The sequence below is a fragment of the Anopheles nili genome, chromosome 3, assembly GCF_943737925.1.
Source record: "Anopheles nili chromosome 3, idAnoNiliSN_F5_01, whole genome shotgun sequence".
Classification (NCBI taxonomy): domain Eukaryota; kingdom Metazoa; phylum Arthropoda; class Insecta; order Diptera; family Culicidae; genus Anopheles; species Anopheles nili.
The window spans coordinates 14861565-14882256 of NC_071292.1; the positions used below are offsets into that span (position 1 = coordinate 14861565).

Genomic DNA, 20692 nt, shown 5'->3' on the forward strand with positions numbered 1-20692 from the left:
GCGAGAGAAAATCATGGGGACGTGATTCGAGCGTGATGTAAAATTCCTTTCTGGTTTGTTTGTTGAGGTTGAAATTCGATTGAAAATTCACCATCGCTCGAAGAGGCAACGTGAGCTCTTGAAAACGAATCGAGCACATGAGAACCGACGGAATGCTATCAATTTCGTGCGAGCTGGGAAAAGGGCAACCATATGGGTGGATCTTTTCGGCGAAACGGTCGAAAATCCTTCTGTTGCAACGTGAAATATTAAGCGTACCTCGGGATGAAGCCTTCTGCCTCGATCGAAGGGTGCTGTCGTGGGCTAAAATGGAAATGCCATAAACAATCCATTTATAACAACTCCGAAGGTGGCACCGTGGGGAGATGCGCCACCAAAGAAGTCCACCACACAGTGCTAAATGCTCGAAAGCTCCCACACCCGGACGGTTTATGTGACAATTTATTAAGCCTCTGGGTTCGTTTATGGCTCACTTTATTTTTACTTCTTGCCTCGCGCTCGCTTGTTTGGTCGTAAAACAGCGACCTTCATCTTGCCTTCCCAGCTGCCAGCTTGCGGTTGCCGTGGAGGCTGCCTTCGTCACTCGCAAATGCATGTGACAATTCTCGGCCTTACAGAAGCTCAAATACGACTGTCCTTGCGGCCGTACGTTTCTGCATGAGATTGTGTTGCGGGTGGGGCTTCAGGAGTTGCTTTTTCGCTAAAAAAAAACAGATCGTCCTCGCACACATTCAAAACAAAACACTCGTAAACCGCTTTGAAACGTCGAAATTCGACAAAGCCATCACGCGCACAGAACGGTTGCACAACCAAATACACCCCAAGGATTCGGAAAGCATCTCCAAAATGTAAGAAAGTTTGCACGGAACGCCGCATAAAGAGCTAAAGCACGGTGTCGAACAATTTTAGTCCTCCCTTCTGCATCCTTCTCGCCGTCACCACGTCACGGCCGTTCAAGGAGAATGTCGAGCTTGCTCAAGAGGAAAACGAGAAAAATAAACGACCCGCTCGGAAAGCTCAAGCCGCCCAACTGTTTGGGAAAAAGGGGTGCGCGGGTTTACGACCGCGCGTCGAATGTTCTCGGGAGAAGTTTTCCGGCGCTGCCCGGCCCACTCATTGTTCCTGAAATACTTTTTTCGACCATTTTACGATGCAACAAGCATGGTGGGGCTCGAGCGCTACTTCCGCACATTTCGGCTTGCACGGATTCCTGCAATCCTGCGGTTCCGGTTGGCTGTGAATGTTTGAAGCGTCGTAAAATTAAATAAAACAGTGTCCCAGTGCCCGGTCCCGAAGTGAGACGTACGAGGAACGGATTTAACCATCCTCTTGAAAAGCGAGCTTAATGAAAACGGAGCTGAAAAAAGTCCTTCACGATACAAGTGGCCGGGTCAGGCTGAAGGGTCGGGCAGTTTTGAGAGGCATGTTTATTTTCACGATCGTTTCTGTGATGCAAAAAGATGAGTTTTAATCGTAGTTTTTCCAACTTACTGGACGGAGGTGTTTGAAATTTATTTGCTTAAGTGTGCAAACATCTAATGTTCGAACTTTGACAAATAAATATGAACGTTCATACCTAATTTCACCAAAAACCTAAGAAAAGATGAATTGTAAACTACTATATGCCTGAAACGAGCGGGTCGTCCCGTTTGGTGGGTGACAAATTTTTGCACCTCGTAAAGCTTTGTCGAGCGTTCGAGCAAGAAATGGGAAAACTTTGCACACTTTATTTCCCTATCCATTCATAAAAGCCAAACCCGGATCGTCTGGGTCCGTGGGATGTAAATCTAACCCGGGGCCGCCCTGGCGGAACGGAGCGAAGGTTCGTTAAACATTAGCCTCATTAGGGTGTGCCGGCAGCACAAGTGCACTTAAGGCGCGGAACAAAAAGCAAACGAGCCCACCGCTCACAGTGAAACCGTAGGCACGCCGAGGACACATAGGTCCGTGTGCGAAGCACCCGCGAGGGCATTCCTTTTTTTTTGCAATCAGAATCCTTTAGCATCAGAGCGTACCCTTTGGGAAAGAAAAAAAAATACATTTCATTCACACATGGCAGGGAATAAAATAAAAGCTCTACGGATGGTTTCTCGAGCGAGCCACAATCCGAGCATTTCCTGGATGGCTCGGGTGTTCCATATCGCACAAAAGTGTGACCACGTGGACTCACCACCAACCGCCTGTAACGGTGGTCTTCACACAACGTTACGCGTGCACACGCTCATCATTGGAAGCTACATCAGTCGAACGCGACCAAGAAAGGATGCTTTTTATCTCTCGACAGCGTCAATGTCCGGCAGGACTTCAAAAGTCACGCATTATACACACGTACTTTAACTCTGTAAAGTGGGCTTCGCGCATTGTGTGGCTCTAGCGAGATTGGCGTGCGCGATGTGCGGTGCTCAGGGCAGACTTACCTTCTTCCGTTCATGCTCATGTAACCGTCGTCCTCGGACTGGTGGCCCTGGGATGGGCTGTCCGGTTCCACCGCCCCATGGTGATGATGGAGGTGGTGGTCATTCAGCAAGTCCGGTCCCTCCTCGAACTCCGACAGGACCTTGTCGAGCAGCTCGAGTGATTTTTCCACATCATCGGCCGTGCTGGAATGTGAACGGAAATGAAAGGAGGGGAAGAAAAAAGTTTATTAGTTTCATTATCGATAGTATTGGCTCGCGCGTTCAATCAGCTAATGAATAGTGGAGCTGAACTATCAGGTAGGATTGGAGGACTATCGCCGACCATCCGGATAACTCGATATGTAGAAGTGATATGTAAATGATGGAACCATAATGAAGTTAATTATTTTAAATATGTCTAATTAAATCTTGTTGAATTGAAGTAAGTACATACAAACAGTCGATTTTAATGCTATCGCTGATTGTTAGGGCACAGTTATTACGAAGTTGAATCGATGAGAGCGTAATCTGCGAGCAATTTCCCACTCAGAACCGGCAGACACCTCGTTGGACTTTGATTGATTACATCACGCACGGTCCTGGTGCAGGTCGGAGTGTTACAAAATAATATTAATTACTTCCTACAACTGCTTCACCATTTGACCGGTTGCCGGTTCCTAGACCTGTTGGAAAAGCACAAAGCACCAGTTGGAAAAAGCAGGCGAGCCGGCGGAAGCTCGCTCGTTCGTGGAACACAAAAAGCGAGCAGTTCCACAGGATGTTCGCCCGTGCCCGTATGTTCGGAAAGGGTGTGCGATAGTGATAGTTTTTTATCCCATTCTTATTTTTCTTTCCCTCTGCCGCGACTCTTCATTCTTTCCACTAATGATGGATCGTTATGCTTTTAACTGCGGAAGCTCATGCGGGCGTACCACCGGGTGGCAGGATGTTGTAATGTAATACAACAATCCCGCTGTGCCGGCAAGAAACCGGAAGCACGAATGGAACACCAAGACCCACTATCGGGCAGCTAGAGTCCCGCAGGGTGGGGCTAGTTGATTAATAAACGTGGTTTAACAGGAAGTTTCGAGTTCTGAGCTTTGGAAAGGGATGGCGGAGAGAGCAAGAAGTGTGTGTGTGTGTGTGGCTGTGTGTGAGTGAGAATATGCAACCCAAAGAAGCAGGAAATGATGCGTTGTGAAAATTTGCCGGTAAGTGCGGTTTTTTTATGTTCTTTTTTGTCTCCTTCACATTGTGCAATACAAGAAGGCTTTTTCTTGCTGGAAAATGCCCGCAAAAGAAACAATAGTTCACCGAACGAATTACAGCTCAATTATTCATATCACATGTGCGTTGATCATTTATTTAAGCCAAGAATTGCTCGCCATGATCGCGATTTCCATTTCTTTTTGCCAACTGTTAAGAAAAACACGAAATGCATCTTATGCGGGCACAAAAGAACAAACTCCAAGCCACACCTGGCCCCACCGAGACTGGGAGGCTAAATTTGTGTTGCTGTTATTTGGTAAATGTAAATTTTTAAACACCCTCTGAGTGGTGGCTGAACGCAGGTTGCGCTTCCTAATGAATGGCCCTCGAGGGGAGAGCTCATTGCGGCACAGTGGCATGGAGGAGAAGGGCTTTAGGATTGCATAAATTATGATCGAAAAGTAGGACATCTCATGTGTGAGGAGTTAGGCTTTTAAAACGTGCCGAGGGGTGCGTGCTTTCTTCCTTCCTTATTTGCAGGGCCTTCCTTTGCCTCTTGCGGTTGTGGTCTCGTGGATCGAAGATACAGTCCTTAAGAGCGCATGTTTTATTCACCGTGGTACCGCGCAGTTTGGTGAATAAATTAAGGTACGCCCCGAAAAGGTGAAAGACAGATTTACGTGAACGCCCAAGGCTTCAAGCCTGCAAGGCATCAAACTTAACTCAGCTCCCGGGACGCTTTCCACCAGTTCGGTATTGTTTGCTTTCGTGTACAAGCTGTCATGTTTTGACGTTGGGAAAACTTCTAATCCGACATGCAAGCACCCTTACCTCGCCGAAAGAAAGCACTCTCCGGTGCCACTTCCCTGTGGCGAGCGACGAGAGACGCGACAGAACATGCCAGATAAAACGTTCATCGATATTTTTGGGTCAAATTAGCTCGCCCGCCTCGTTCGAGGTAAATTAATTCGAAGTGATGGCGCCCCATCGCCGGGTGCGCTCTGTGAGGGCCGCTTGTGCTCGTGGAGGCGCTACAAGGGCGTTGATAAAATCTCATTTTCCCTGCGTCGGGTGAGCCCGAAGGGGGGCAAAATGTTATTACCGAGCGGAAGAGTGACCATTTCCGAGTTCACTTCTCATTTCGGGCCCGAAGACGTTGAGGCCTTGCGGGGTCTGATGGACGGAAGCGAGATGGACGTGGGCCGTCAAAAGCATTATCTGACCTAGAATCGGTGTACTTTTGGGAGGGCGTAAGTCGTAAGAGTGTGGCATACCCGTTCCGAAAGCAAATTGGAGAAGATGTTTTAAAAGGGTCTCGAAATGGGACGTAGCTAGTTGAGGATGAGTTGTCGAATATTCACAAAAGGAAAGGTTTGAAAAATTGGTTTGAGCGTCGTCGACATTTTTCTCCATGCTATATTTCCTTATTTTCTTCTTTTCTTTGCCGCGAAGGGGCATTTTCATTTTCCTTGGAATGTCTACTTCAGGCTGACGCAGCAGTAAACGGCACCGATCACCGTCACGCTAAGATAAAAGTATTTCATTTACGTTTATTGCCGGTTATTTATCGCATTATTCTTGGCGCAAAGCGGACTCGCTAATTTATTCTCTCGGCCAAACAAAACCGCCCTTTACGCCGAAACCTGGCGGCCAATAATTGGCCATTTCCAGCGCGTGCAACCGGCTTCAGGTGGCGGTCATTACGATCGAATGATAATGGCCATAACCGTTTAGAAGCGGACAGGAAAACTTCCAAAACCATCACCGATGCCCGCGGATACATCCCAAAAATATCTCTGTTTATCCTCGCCGTAGAACCGATCACGACCGTGCCGTACCGTTCTCCCATGGCGATGGTCTTTCTACCAATGGTCATTGCGCCGGGAAATGAAGTACGGAAAAACCCCGAGTCCGTTTTCCCAATGGTGGCTTTGGGCGCCGATTTCACCGCAAAAAGGGAAACCCATCGGTATGGCCGGTGGGCCTTCGCCTTCTCGAGCACAGAATTTCCAGCACGGGACGAGTTGGGATCCCGACAGGTAGAGCTGCGTCTGAGTGGTCGGAAAAGTTGACTTGCTGCCGCCAAATAATACACACTCGAACCGGCGGGCAAAAAAAAAACGTGCACGTTAGCTCAGTATGAGGACTTTGGCGTATTGGCACTCCATTAGTTCGGGGTAAATGGCGCTTTTCATCGGCCAAAAACTCACTTACGCTGGGATTAGCGTGGGCAGAGTCACACAAACCAGCCATTGTGCTCGTTCTGACCGACCGTCTGGTGGTGGATCGATTTTTCCGGTCGAGGTTATTTTCGGCGAATTCGCACGATTGGTTTTACGAGGATCGAAGGGGAGAAAAAACACATGCTCTCAAGGGAGCGCACCCCTCTGAAGGGGGCTAGTGTGGGTGGTGAGGGTTGTAACCATGCGTGTAAAAGTGCCGTTTAATGTCGTGTTAAATGTGGTTTGCATGCATAATGTCCGTTTGCCGAGCGGTGGCTCAAACGGTGGGATCAATTTTGCAATGGCAATGTTTCTTATTTTACGCACACCCGGGGAATACGTAAGTAGTTGCCGTTTAATGCCGGATGCGGAAGGATGACAACTGCAGTTGATCAATTTCAGCCTATTAAGGTTTTTTTTTTATCGAACCAGGGACAATACGATGGATAAACACACAATCTCCATTCAATATTAATTTATCGCACAGTAATAGAGAGAATAAAAAAGGCAGTAAAACACGCATGATTCGAGATTTGCAAATCTATTCGAACAAAGCATTTCATAAATTATTTCTGACACATCCGCAAAAGGCCAAAAGCTTCCTGTTAGTAGTCTATTACTTAGCCGATCAACTTGATTGCTTCGCATGTCATTTATCGACTAAACGCGACCTGGCCTTGCGTGATTTTGGTCCTTCTCTGTTACTTTGTTAAAAAAGAAACCCACTCCATGACGAACGTGTGAGGTTCCGTGATTTATCGCGATTGAATTAATTCCCCAGGCTTCATTCGAGCCCGGTTCGACGCCAGCATATCGCTACCATCGCCTGTCATTGCCTCCCATTCGTTAGCTAGCAGACGCCAAAGGCTACTCCACTCGGGTGGTAGAAATAGCGTGCAAATATGTTTGTCCAGTCGCTAATTGGTCCAATTTAGATACGCAACGATGAACATCGACCTTAGTCGGTGGAGCTGGCGGTGAATAGTTGGTGCTAAAGGCTTTTCCAGTGCCCAAAAGGGCCATTCAAGTTTCGAATAAATCAATATTATTTTCACATCTCTCAAAAAAGGGCTGAGCGCATGCAAAATTCAACCGACAGACGCAACCTTCCTGGAATGTAGAGGCTGCTTTGTAGCAGTAAGGCGCTTAAAGTTTGTCTTCCCATGCTATGATGCTCCCCCCTATTGAAGCCACCCGGGAAACCGAAAGGTGACTGGGAAATTAATGCTTATCACGTTATTTTATTGCCCTTGTTGCGGGTTGCCATTTTCGATGTCGAGACGAAGCCAAACTACCCGAAAGGCTACTTGAGAAAGTTGTGAAGTCACCGTTTCGCTAACGAACGCTGAAGAAGAAAATGGCCTCAGCGTTTGGGGAACGAATTTTTGACTCGTAAAGATGTCCACCTAGCGAGCAGGGCTTTTAAGTAGCACCGTTTGCTTGCGTTGGAAGCGAATTCATTTTATATCTTTATTGAGTGGCAAGTTGAAGCGACAGCATCACCCTTCTGACGACGCTTCGTCCTTTAACCTCCGTCCACCAGCGGCTAGGCAATGGCAGCGAATACTTGCGCGAATATTCGCACAAGCAAGCAGGGAAACTTTGTCCGCCTTCTCCCTCGCGGCGTTTGGGTTGTAGAAATTCAATTTAAATTTTGTTTACTCAGACATCCGGACGCACAGGGGTTCGGGTGAGGTACATGTGCTCTGTCGCCACCGGAAAAGTTACCCCCGTACGGTGGGAAAAAGTTTCAGGTTGCGCCACGCCGACGAGCGGTCACGAATTAAAACTGTGTATCAGACACCATAGTTTGGCAGTTTGTTCGTGGAGACGTCGGGAAGAACGACGACGGCATGTCATTCTCGGCCAGACAACCACGGAGATCGGATGCGATCGTGATCGTCCTGGGTGTGACAAAAAAAGGACCCTTCCTCGGTCGCTCGATCGAATTACTGCCGCCGTCGGCGAGTCGACAAAGTTAGAGTGATATTGGCCATCGCGGCTCGTCATCCTCTATTGACTGGCTTCCGTGCACCGGAAGCAGGTAGTAGTCAAATCTCGTCGTCGTTTGGATGAAGGGGCAGAACCGAAAAGGTATGTACTTTTTGCTGCTGCTTTTGCCATGCCGCCAGACGAGCACCCCAACGATTCCGGTCGGAAAAGTTAACCTTTTCTGTACGGGGTTTGGACCCCGACAGCGGGTTTGGGGATGGGAATACTCACGATGGAAGCTTGGAAAGGGAAAGTTGTTGTTTGTGCAGGAGGTTGAAATAGTCATGAGCATCATCCACGGTACGGGTCGCTACGGTGACCGGCGGATGATACGGTACCCTGGGCAAAATCTGGCACCAAAGCTCGGAAAATCAAGCGCTAGACAGGCAAACCTAACCCACCGTGTTCGAGAGGGCTTTTTGAATTCATCCTAATTGGCATACAAGAGAAACGACAGAGTGTAAGAGTGAGTGAACGAAAGAGTTGGGGTCCTTCGTGTGCGACTGCGATCAATCATTACGAAAAACAAACCTCTCTGGCTTTTGCGAGCCCGATTTTAGGGGTAGGATTTGGCAGGATCAATGACCCGAGTGGGTGTGTTTGTTTTATTGTTGGTGTCTGGCAGCAGACTGATTAGGCTGCAGTTTGATCTGCCAAAATGCGCGTTGGTGGGAAAGCGTTTGAGTTATTGACAGAAAATCAAGGCAAGTTTCAGACATACTCATCGGTTTAGGACGAATCATCTGAGATAGACTTCAAAGAGACTTTAGAAGCAGAATTTCATGAAAGGTTGGTGACTATAGACATGGTAGTGTCGCAATTTCGTTTAAATCACAAACCAAAAAAAAAGAAAATTACGTTTAATGATCAACTTTTTTTTGTACGATATATAAACATTTTAACCTTTTTGAAAATTAGCCAGATAATTATTTTGAAACAGTTTTGGGTTTGGGTTTGGCGTCAGCTAGTGTACAATGCTTTCTAATGCTTTCAGTTAATACTTCATGAAGCTTAAATTTTCTTGGCACTAAAAATAGCACCACATGAATGTCAATCAATCACTGCTAGCATGCAGTACAAGTAATCTGTTTATTTTGCATACAAAGAATGAAAACCTTTCATCATGAGTTAAGAAAAGCAAACAAGTGGTTTGGTTGGACGACAAGTTTAAATATATTCTCGACCGAACCATTCGCATCGAATCCTTAGAGCTTTTTCTCACCTTAGCACTTCGTCATCAATGGGACGGTTATCCTTCCATGGCTCACCTCGCACAAGGCGCTGTTTTCACTTTTCCCTGAAGCCGATAAATTAGCAAAATGAATTGACTTGGAAAAGCAACCAGTTAGCTCCCGAGTGCCGGACCCGATTCAAGCTGATTGCTAAGCCAACGGACTGTATCGAGTTTTATCGGCCCGGACGACGGGTGGCTTGACTTGAAGCAGTTTCACGTCTTCCGTTCGTTTCAATTCTTCAATATCCGCACACAAAAAAAGCCAGCTCGCGAGTCCTTTTATGTTGCGGTCTTTCAATTTAGATATAATCCACACTCCATCTCCGCTTTCCTACCGATAAAGGTTGACCATCGAGCAAGTCGTGAAGGAGAGTCGGTTTCTGAACCTTGCAACCGGCGCGAAGGAGCCTGATAAAAAATCAATAACCAATCACGTCGCTCGCAGTCCGACAACACGAAAGGCCGGTGAACGGAATGTCCTTCCGATCGATGGTGTTGTTATTGTAGTTATGTGCGCTTAATGTGTGTGTGTGTGTGCATGGCAACGGACCGGCAACATTGCTGATCAAGGAAGCGGTGTGGGAGTGGAATCGAATTAAAATTCCGTTGTCGAAAAAACCTCCAAGCAACACACCGTCGTAAATCTGCTCCACCGAAAGGAAGCAGATCAGTGAGAAGGAAGAGCAGGAGCAAAAAAAAAAGCTCGGTTTGGTGATTTTTTGTTTGCGCCGCACAATGAACAAACGATTTGAACGGAAAATGAAGTGTGCAAGAGTAAGGACAAAAGCATAACGCATGTGGTCACAGATTTTCCAACATTTTGCTCGTATTGTATTTGCGCCACAACAGGAAACGTAATATTGAGCCCCCCCTTTGCGCCTCTATCTGAGGGTCCGTTTTGAGCCCCAAATTCCCACCATGCAGGCTTGAGGGTCGACTGGTGGTGGGGGGATTTTTACGACGCCATAAATTTATTGCCGGAATTACATACGGCAGTACTTTCGCTTTTAACGACTTCCGGATTTTCAGGCCTCGAAAAGGAGCGATCTGCCAGACACGCCCGCGACGTGAGGGACAATCGATATTTTGGCAATGACCCGAAGGATCGCGCGCAGCAAAGAGGGAGCGAGAAAGAGAGACACACGAGGCGCAGAAAAGATTACAGTAAATTGTTGAGCGTCCGGTGGTGGGGGTTGGGTTTTTGCGGTGACCCGGGTCCCGAGATTACGAGAGATTCTGAGACATCGGCCCGGGGGGTATAAACGCGGTGATGAATGGGAACCCGGCCGCGTTCGGGAAAGCGAGCGAGCGAAAAATTCGAAACACGTACCAGAGAGGTTTTTCCTCCATTTCGGGCCATGCTGCAATCCTCGAAAGCGAGATAATATTGCAGCTTATTTCAACGAACGAAAACCGTTCCTTTCGATTCAGGCGCATTTGGCAGCGGTTGTGTGGTTTGTGAAAGGAGCAAAAGAAAATAAAAATTACTGCGATTTACCGACATCCCTCCACATGGTGGCACGAAACGAATGTCCTGTTTACCGTCCAGCGCGAACGTAAATTTCTATTCAAATCGATCGAACGTTCGGAGGATGTAGTGATTCTTTGATTACCATGGGCTTGTGTGGTTGGGATTTTAAACATGACATTTTTCCAAATAAAAGTAAATCACCACAACCCGGTAGAAACCCGAGCCATGCGATCGTTCATCTCCATCTAGAATGAATCCCTCACAAAACCCTTTCGGGGGATGCGCTTTTACTACCGCCCAACCGAGACGGCCATTCAGGAAAATCTCTCTCCCCCAATGCGTTCAAGGCATTGACCTGGACGATTTGAGGAACGTTTTGTAGCGACGTGGTCAAGCCACCGCCTTATGCGGTCAAGCGAAACCACTGTCTTCTTTCCCATCTTCGCTATCGAGCTCCGGTTTCTTTTGGTTCTTGGTACGAAACTTTTCTAATTAATACCGACCGGGCGTCTCCTCGGCCGGAACAGGAACCCGGGCGCCAAATCACCTGCAGCCCACGAGTCATTGCGATGAAGTCATCAATAACGGCTAGGCGGGGCCGTCCGAACAAGACGATGATACTCTCGCTGGTGTCGAAAACTTTTGTCTATAATAATTAATTTCCATTTTGTTCTTTGTTTGAGCAGCGCGTCGGAAAGGGCGTGGGCAGGATTATACCTCGAACCTGGCCCAGGAACCACCCGGTGGCGGTGTGAAACGGATTTATAATTCGATTCCAAAAGCCTCCGAGCCAACCGAAAGGTGCTGATGGTAATTTGCATTTTATATGCAAAAATACCGCCTGCGTTGGAGTGAGACGAAACAGAGAGCTCTACTGCAATGAATGTCGAAACTCCGCACTGGGAGGAAACATTCGGTGGCTTCAACGCGTGCTCCGGTAGGAAGAGGTCCCTGTCGTGCCTCTCACCAACCGCCACCAAAGGACGATAGTTGTGTGGAAAGTCCCAGACAGCACATGTGATGGGAGGATATTCTCTCGACCAGGAACTCGCTCCTGGGGGAGGAGAAATAGGGTTGGTTTACGGCATAAGCAGCTTCTGACATGTTTAATGAATGTAGCTGCTGCTACCGGGAGATTATGTTCGGTTTTGCAAGGAGTTTTCCAAAAACCCCTTTTCACCGGTGTAGGCCTTGTAGTAGATGGCGCTGGGGGATCCTCGAGGAAAACTACAACTCGAGCCAGCCAGACGAAAAGAACATCATCGTCGGTTTTGCCCTCCCCTGGGTGAGGAATTAGCGGCTTGCGGTTAGCTGGAAGCGCCAACCGGGTGGCAAGTAAATTATCCACCCGGGATGACAAAGTACTCGACGCAGCGGCTTTTGGGAGCGTTTTGCCGAAACGTTTCGGGGATTACTGGGACCTTGAGCGAACGTTTAGACACCCAGTGCTTTTCAAGCTAACCCTTCCAAAAAGCGATTCGTACAAAACCCCCGAGAGCGCACATTTATTTCGATTTAATGGGCCGCACGCACCGGACTTTTGGTGAATCTCGACCGTGAATTTTCCCTCACACTGAAATGCGAACTGGAAAACGAACGATGAATGAGGGAAAATGTTTCACTCCCCTGCAGGTCAGTGGCCATTAACATTGACATTCGTTTTCGCCGGCATGGATGGGCGAAGAGTTAAAATAATACTAAAAAACGAGCACAAACAAATTGAACGCTAACTGGCGCTCCATTTTCTGTCCTGCCAACCGAACAGCATCCTTCTTTTGCGTTTGGTTTTTGTTTTGTTTTCGTGTCGCGATATTTTTCCTCCCATCCTGCATCATGCATCGCTCTGCCGGGGCCGGAAATCGAGTTGGATAATTTACGACTCCAGCACCGCCAGGATGGGGATATAAATGTTAATGGAAAAACGGGCCTTGTTCGAGGGGTGGGCAAAAAAAAAAGATAAAGGCCATCCTAGACAAGTGGAAGATTTTTAACAACAGTATCGATGCTCGCCCGTGCGTTGCGAATCCCGCGCTTCTGGTCTGGCCTGTTATTGGCAAACCCTCTGTCGTTCGGTACGCCGTATTCTACCGGTCGTGATGTTTAATTAAAACATAAATATTCATTCACTAGCGCTGCTTACTTGTAGCGAAGGTTCGACGATTCAGTTGTGTGTTACGTGCCATTTTCCAACCCTCTTTTTTTGCCAACGCCGGCACCAAAGGGGATGGATTTGGGATCGAAAATTGAGCGGTAATGGGGCAGAGGTTGCTTTGAACAACGCCAGAATGGGCGAGCAAGCAATTGCCGCGCAAAAGAAGGGGTTAATTTCGTGCCCGCTGGTTTGTTCCGGTGCTCAGGGAGAAGTAAATCGTTTCCGTAAACGTAGTTCGCATTATTTTTATTTCACTTTCGTGGCCACGTGTGTGTTTGTGTGTTTTAAATCTGACCAACTAAATGGCCAACGTACGAGGGGGAGTGTTTTTTATGGACTGTTTACGCGAGCCCAGAACCCGCACGGGTTTGGTGCATCAATTAATTAGCAATAGTTTATGGAATCGTTATCGCGGCAGCGATAATTATTCTGTTGACGCAGTGCAACAACAGGATGTCCTTGTTTGGTAATTGAATCATGGCTTTGTGCAAAACGGAGGTTGAGAGTGTCGAGGAGCGATAGATGGGGAGGAATAAAAACAATGGGAATACATGTCTTAAATTAACACTCGAAAATGATCGAACAAGCAATACACAAGACGTGTCGTGTCGTGTTTGTAACACAAAAACACACACGCCATGACTATTTATGAACAAACGGAAGTGAATTTATCATTCGAATGCGACACTAATAGGCCGTGTGGTGCTCCGTGTTGTTGCAAATAAATCCCAAAATGGACAAGAACACCTTTTTTTCGGTTTCGCAGCTAATAAGCAGCTCTTCTTCCTCTAAGTGGCTAATAAACAACCAAGCAAAGAATTTTGATTGGCAACGAATGGCTTCGAAAGTGCGTCCGAAAAGTTGTTCGCTGCGGCTGTTGCCTTTCGAAAATTTGAACCTCGCGATTTATGGAGATCGAAAGGGGGCCAAACCAGACGATTAGCAGACAATTTTCTACCGGTCACGGTTGGCGAACCATTATTTACGCACAAGCTTAACCGAGCCTAGGGCAATCCCTCCCACCGCCGATGGTTCAGCTTGGCATCCATTATTTACGCCAATTAGCGTGAACTCGTTGGCGGAAGTTTCGCGAGCTGCCCCCAATCGCGGAGGGAGGATTAAATTAATGGGTTTTTGAAACGGTCCCGCGATGTAGCGCATCCTGGGCGATTTGTAGGGTAGAAAAGGATTCGATGAGCTACTCGGGATGCAATTTTTAATTGAAGAGAGTCATTGGTGATATGTGGGGATGCCTAGCACACGACCTATGGTCACGTGTCGCTTCCCAGTGGCTCCATTCGCGGTTGAATGCATCATCAGATGCATTTGATGATGCACTTGATTGTTTGGTCGTTACAGAGCTGCCGGCTGGTGTCCACTGCTGCTTGTAAAGAATCCGAGTGAGGGTGAAACATCACAAGGTCAGGGTCTCACGTTCTCTGCCATCGTGTAGGGAGACACTTTAGGTCAGGGTGACATAAAAGGTGGACAAAATTTGATGATATCTAATTTCTCATCTAATTTAATCGATCAAAAATATCTTTGCTAAAAAGGAACTTTGATGGAGTGTGAAACAACGAGTCATAGAAAAGCAGGTTAATTTATTGTGATTAATCACAGCCACTTCAAAGAAATACGCCTCCCTAAAGTGCACCGAGAGCACCATGCAGTCGTGGGACTTCAACCACCGAGAACAACAGATATAAAGGTATTAGAAGCCCTTCGTGCAATTCGATAGGCACTTGAAGTGGTGCATCGAAGCACGTCATCTGTGCAAAGGACCGGTTGTTGGTCGATCAAAGCAAGTCTCCTCTGGACCCGAGTGGCGTACTGTATATAGAAATCACACGTCCCACAAATTGGTGTCACATTTCTGTTCTGTGCCACCGTGTCTGTGTGTGTGTATGTGCACATTGTTTGAATCAAGCTAAAGGAGAAGGGCTTTAAATGAATTCTTTTCTCTAGCCTTGGTTGCGAAAGCAACCGAAACGTAATATCGGTTACGTCTAGAACAATCCCTTCAAACCAAGGTGCCTTTGTTGCAACGGAAAACCACACCTTTAATCGTGACAGATTTTTTTTGCATTTGCATTCGACACGGTGATATCACCGTCGGTTGAAATGTAAAGCAGCCGAGAGCGGGCTCATGCGGGAACCTGTCAATGGAGCACTGATTTATTTCCGATCGAACGGTCACTCCAACTGAGTGCATCGGTACAGTGAACCCCATCGCCACCGTCATGGTTCGTTCCGCCAGCGTGCTCGACGTTGATGAATATTAAAAATTTAAATTTTCATTACTAGTCTAGCATCGCGACGGAGGACAGAAAGGGACACGCCATAAGGTAAGGTGATGGAATGAACCCTTTACCACCTAACACCAGCTTGCGGGCTCGTCGAGAAGCTGGTTAAGTCAAGTGTCCCGCCAGACATGGCCCGTCAGGAATGCACTCCTTTTATCGGGTGCAGTCAAGCGCTCGCAACAGCTTGACGGGATGCACAAAAGGCATTAATTAAGGGCTTCATTTGAATTTCTTCCGATCGGTTGCGATCCAGGGGCGTTTGTGTGGAGATAGCGGTTTAAGAGCACCCAACAACGCTGAACCGAGCAGCGACGGAAGTTTTCTTCATTGAAAAAGCTAACATTTTCCTTTATACAACACCTCCGCGGAAAACTTGAGATACGACGGATCATTTCCGGGGAAGATCCTTCGAATAATTAAATGCCAGCATCGTGATGTCAGCTCAATTCAGATCGACATTCCAAAAAAAGCATTAGAAATATGATGTTTTATTACACACAAAAAACATATGTTTATATTAGTTTCGTTTTCGATACACTTCAACCATGGGATAATAAATATTCATACGCATTACATCGCTCATATTAATCACTCGAGCAGCGTCATAAACCATGGGTGAAGTGCTCGTGAATATAATGAAACTAGAATATTGCCTGCTTGATGAACGGAGCAGCTCGTTGTGTGCGAGAAATAAAAACAAACTCGATCCGTTTCATAGCGAATCGCGCAATTGAGCCGACATTATCGGGCCGTTTCATGATGACATTTATACCCGACCCAGCGTTCTGGGCCATTTTCTGCCCGAGCATGTCACTGCTCTGTCTTTCTTGCGGCTAATCTAAAACGGACGGTTCCGTGGCATCGATTTACGGCCATCGATAAACGCTTTAACGATTACGTTCACCATTGCGCGCCACTGAAGTGGCCATCGGGCCGTTCCGTTACCCCTGCACACTATCGCGACGGCATGTTGTGGTGGAACATTGATCGATTTCGCCTTTACGATGACTATATCCCGTTGACTATAGACATGAGATCGAAGACCAACTTTGGGACGTACGGGACCCATTTGGAAAGCCTCGCAATCCAGCGTGTTTTTCTATCCTCTTGATTTTCGGTTTCAGCTTTGAAGAGGCTAAAGTTTGATGAAGCATCCCTTCGGGCCAAATTTCATCTCCACATCCTTATGCTGCACTTCCGGCGGAACGGGAAGTTCAGTCAGATATGTAATATCTTCCCGCAGTCAGGCGAATCGAGAAAACACACCCCAGAGGCGAAGAGGGTCGAAGTTTTTATCCAACCGGAAATAAAACAACAGAACCGTGTCCCGTCTGTCCGGGTGGTGATAACTGGGTGAGCGGGAAATATTTCAATTATGCTTCGGCCGAAAAACTTTTCCACCGTGGGGTGGCGTTATCACCTGACTTGAGTGGGTGCAGGTTGATTCGGCGAGGGTGCTTTGAGAGAAGTGCGGTCTTTGTTTCGGCGCAATCGTCAGCGCGCGTTGGCCCACGGACCGATCCGTGAGTGGCTTTTCCTTTTGTTCGAGAGCACTTGCAACGAAATGGAATTATGATAAAGCGTGGGTGCGCCTTCGGTGCGCGTTGAACCGGAAACGGAAACGCAAGGAAGACTTGCGAGCGGGTGAGGCTCACGAAACTAAACGGAAACTGCCCATCGGCCGCGAGGATGAGGATAATGCGATGGCTCCTGGTGACGTTTTGAAAGGATCGAACACCGAACCAATAATGATGTGGCTTCGAAGGGTAAAACTTATCGCTAGTGGCTGATTGGCTTCGAGGTGGGGACTTGTCTTCGGTACGAAATGTTGATGAATGTTCCGTTTGATTGGAAAAACAAAGCGACCAGCCTCGAGAGGGATCGATAGAAAAACAAAAAGGTTACAACGAAAAATGAAGGGACTTCATTTCACTAGGACGGAAGACTTCGAGCTCAATGTCAATGGAAAAAGAAACTGTAGTGAATGGTTGTCTCTTCAATTTAATCAACCTTCCTGGATGACTGTCTTAAATTATTTCTGGAATGTTTGGCGTATGTAATTCCGGATGATGATACATATTACTTCAAGAAATTTTGTAACGATGTCATATCATTTTCAGCGTGAAACAAATTGAAATATTTTACTCAACCGGATGTCAGAAATGCTGCCATAATAATTCATCGCACCTGTACGCAATAATTAAGCAGTGCATTTTCCACACCATACCAAGCCAACGGACCACCTGGTAGGGCCGCCAGGAAAAACTTCATTATACGCTCGGTATCTCAAGACAGCCCCAAAAGGCGGGCCTTCCTTTGGCGTAACGAGCGCGTGCGAGGACGAGCATAAATTAATTCTCAAGCCATCATATCCCGGCGAGGGAAAACTTTCCAACCTCATCTGCCTCTCACCCGGCGGTGGGCCTGAGGATGGCACGTACTTGGCACCGGTGTCGCTTTTCCTACCACCCAGTTCAGCCCAACGGAACCGGGTGGAGGTGGAAGCCCATTTTTCGAAACTTTGCCGCCATTCATTTATGATCTCCCGCGGGCGGCAGAACGTGCAGGTAACGATAAAACGCGTTACAACATCCGCATCCTGGAGTGCTGGCCATGGGAAGTCCACCAGGGGTGGGTTTGCAACATCTTAAGCACACAAACGAGCGAAAGCTTTTCTTTTTTTTTTCATATACTTGGTGGCTTTAGTTCTCTTTCTCGTTCGCTTTGGTGCTTAGGGTCTCACACCATTGACTGGAAAAATTTAATTTCACCGTGTTTTATGTAGATTCAACGATGACACCATTATTTTGCCATCGGAGGCAAGTGGCGCCGTGCGAGGTCCTTCGTCGCGAGCGCTGTCATGTGCACCGGTGGAAAAATACGTTGACCTATTCAGTTTCAAAGGAGTTGTGGTTCCAGAATATTTGAGGTTATAAAAAAAATATTATTGAAAGGTGAAAACTTTTTGATTGAATCAAAATATTAACTTTGTATGATGCACATCCCATCAAGACTTTACTAAATATAGTTTAAGGTATAATTATAATTTTTATTACAACTGGAAAAATAAAGCACTATAAATGAGACTTTCGGAATGAAATCTTTCAGTAGTAATTACGGACAGAACGACACGGTACAAACATCGTACCGGGAAGGATTTTTCCTCCATGGGAACGCTCGCGTACCAGCTACCGGAGCGGATGATACTCTTAATCGTCGCTAATGACACCGCCACTCCAAACCAAACCGACCCCAGACGTCGACTAAGCCTGCCTCGTAAGTGCCAGGGCCAGGATTCCTCTTGCCGCCGATTACACAACCACTTGCGGCACTTGTGAGTCGAAAAAGGATACGAAACCGAGAGCGCATGAAGCACCGGTTACGGTTTGATGGAGTAAAATGCGCTCCTTATAGGCGCGCGGGTAACAAGCTTTTGAGAAAGCTTTATCCCGGCAAAGCCCTCCACAAGGGTGTCCTGTGGGAAGGTGAGCGAAGACGGGCACGTTTTTCCGGCGAAAGAAGGCCCAAGGACATGGAGGGGGAATAATTAAATATTAGAACTTTATGAATTCGCACGCAAGTGTTTCTTGACGATTGCCGACCGGTTTCCGAGCGCTACGCCAGCGTTAATTGTTGGTTAAGTGAGCAACTGTAACTTGGGAGGCGCTTTCGCAACCTTTCGTCCCTCTCGCAGGCGGGAAGGTTCATCATCCGTGCGGGCCCGAGATGCCGTGTGTACTACAAACGTAATTAAAATAATGCGATCGTGTACCGGCAGCCGTGCTCGAGAAGTGGAAGTTTTTGCGGATGCTCGCTAAGCCGAAGTTAATTAGGGCAGGATTTGTCTACTCATCGGAATGATAAGATAATGTTTAAGCAAATTCCTCCCAATGTCGAGCTGAAAAGTTTTCGAATCGTTGCTCCTTTGAGGGCTATTTTCTGTCCCCTGCTGCTCAAGGGCTGGGAAGGAGCATTCAAATGTAAATAGTCGAAGCTCCATATTAAACCTGGGTGGCTAAAGGAACGCCTGAAGAGAGCGATACGAGCGAATGGTTTCGTTCGAGCAGTTTATTGCACCACAGTTACTTCTCGGCTCGGGATCAATACGTCAAGCGAAAGCTTGCGACCCTTCGTTGGCGTCAAATTTCCCTACACCGTACATAGCAGAGCACGCGCCGCTTCACAACTTCAGAGCCTCGGGGTTGAGGGATGACATTCTTTTGTATCGAAACATTGAACCTACGGGAAGCCGTCGTTGCTAACTGTAGCGGAGAAAGACTTCGTTTCGTATTCGATTCAAACACGGCGCCTCCGGGGGCGCTCTTTGGTCAGCCCTTGATTGCCGCCGAATCGCTTACAAAAGGTGGTTTCCCCCCAATCGAAAAGCTTGTTTGTTTATTGGGTTTCCATTTCCAGGACGGGTGCCCCGTGCAAGACAATCAAAGTGAGGCAAATCTTCCAGAGAGATTTCGGTATTTCTACTACTCCAACCCTTACGCGTCCACAGGTTGTGCTTCCGGGCGACGGGAACGGTGGGTTGTTTTACTTATTTGACATTTGTAAGACATGGGAAAATGCATCCGGTAGGTTAGCAGTGGAACCGGAGTCACCCCGTAATCGGATCTATTGGTATGGCACACCCAACCAGAAGGGTGCTAGTTTATTGGTGTTTATTTTGTCAGTTGATTGCAGCACGATCGTAATTCAGTTCGATATCATTGTCTCATCGTGACCATAGAGTCACCATGGATATTTTATCTAGGTTTCGTTATTGATAGCACAGCAAATACTAGCTGAAATTTAGTTTTTGGGGGGAAATTGAGCTCTTAGATTGAGTGATATATTTGATGTGGTATTGATTCAAACAACTCTTTACGTCAAGAGTTGATCAAATATAAATAAAATAAAAGTAACAGTACATTACAATAAATAAAATACCGTAAAAGCAGCCAAACTCCGTTCCATCATTATTAAAAACTTCCATAAAGCAAATTAGTCATATTATGGACACGATTCTATTGAGTAGAGCTATTCATTCATACTACGGTTCGAGCGTCTGTTGTTGGTGTTATCGATTCAAATGAGCTAAAAAAACGATATTAAAGTCACTTCACCAATGATTAAAAAACACTCACATTTCAATGAACACTCGTTCGAATGGAAATGATAGGATTCAGAGCCCAGCAGAAGGACTTATCGCGCGCCAATATCTGCCACGAGCATCACGATGCAATAAATCAACGCTTCGCGGAAGTCAGCGTGAACATTTTGCCCGCAATTACGTTATGTAAACGACGTGTCTGCCGCTTGTCGTTGTACACACAATGTCTGGGATGTGATTGAAATTATCCTTTAACAATGAGTTGCATTATTAATAGATGGAAATTGTTTTAAATAATAAATCGCTCCAAATTAAGCCATTTTCCCGAGACGGAGCCGAAGTTAAAATCGAATCAAACCGTCCCATGGCCGGGGAGCCGTTTGCAGTATCGCGCAAATGAAATCACGCTTATCGCGCCTGATGGATGCTCGTTTGGGGAATCGTTTCCATATCGCGGATCTCGCTCCCACCCCTAAATCAAACGCCACGCGATCACGACCGTCGTTTGGCCGATGGCGGCGAAACACGGCCACACCACGCGGTCCGTGCCATTATCTTTACGGTAATGGTACGCTCGAACCAGCCGTGCGATTCCATTTTCACCGAGCCATT

At 47.0% G+C, this 20692-nt stretch overlaps 1 protein-coding gene across 1 annotated transcript in view; it reads right to left on the minus strand.

The window, feature by feature from the left end:
- LOC128723760 (trithorax group protein osa) overlaps window positions 1-20692 on the minus strand; it is a 75651-nt gene that overhangs the window by 47242 nt on the left and 7717 nt on the right. Inside the window, exon 2 of the mRNA XM_053817526.1 lies at window positions 2418-2600. Within this exon, the coding sequence (XP_053673501.1) occupies window positions 2418-2600 (183 nt within the window). The remainder of the gene's footprint in view (window positions 1-2417; window positions 2601-20692) is intronic.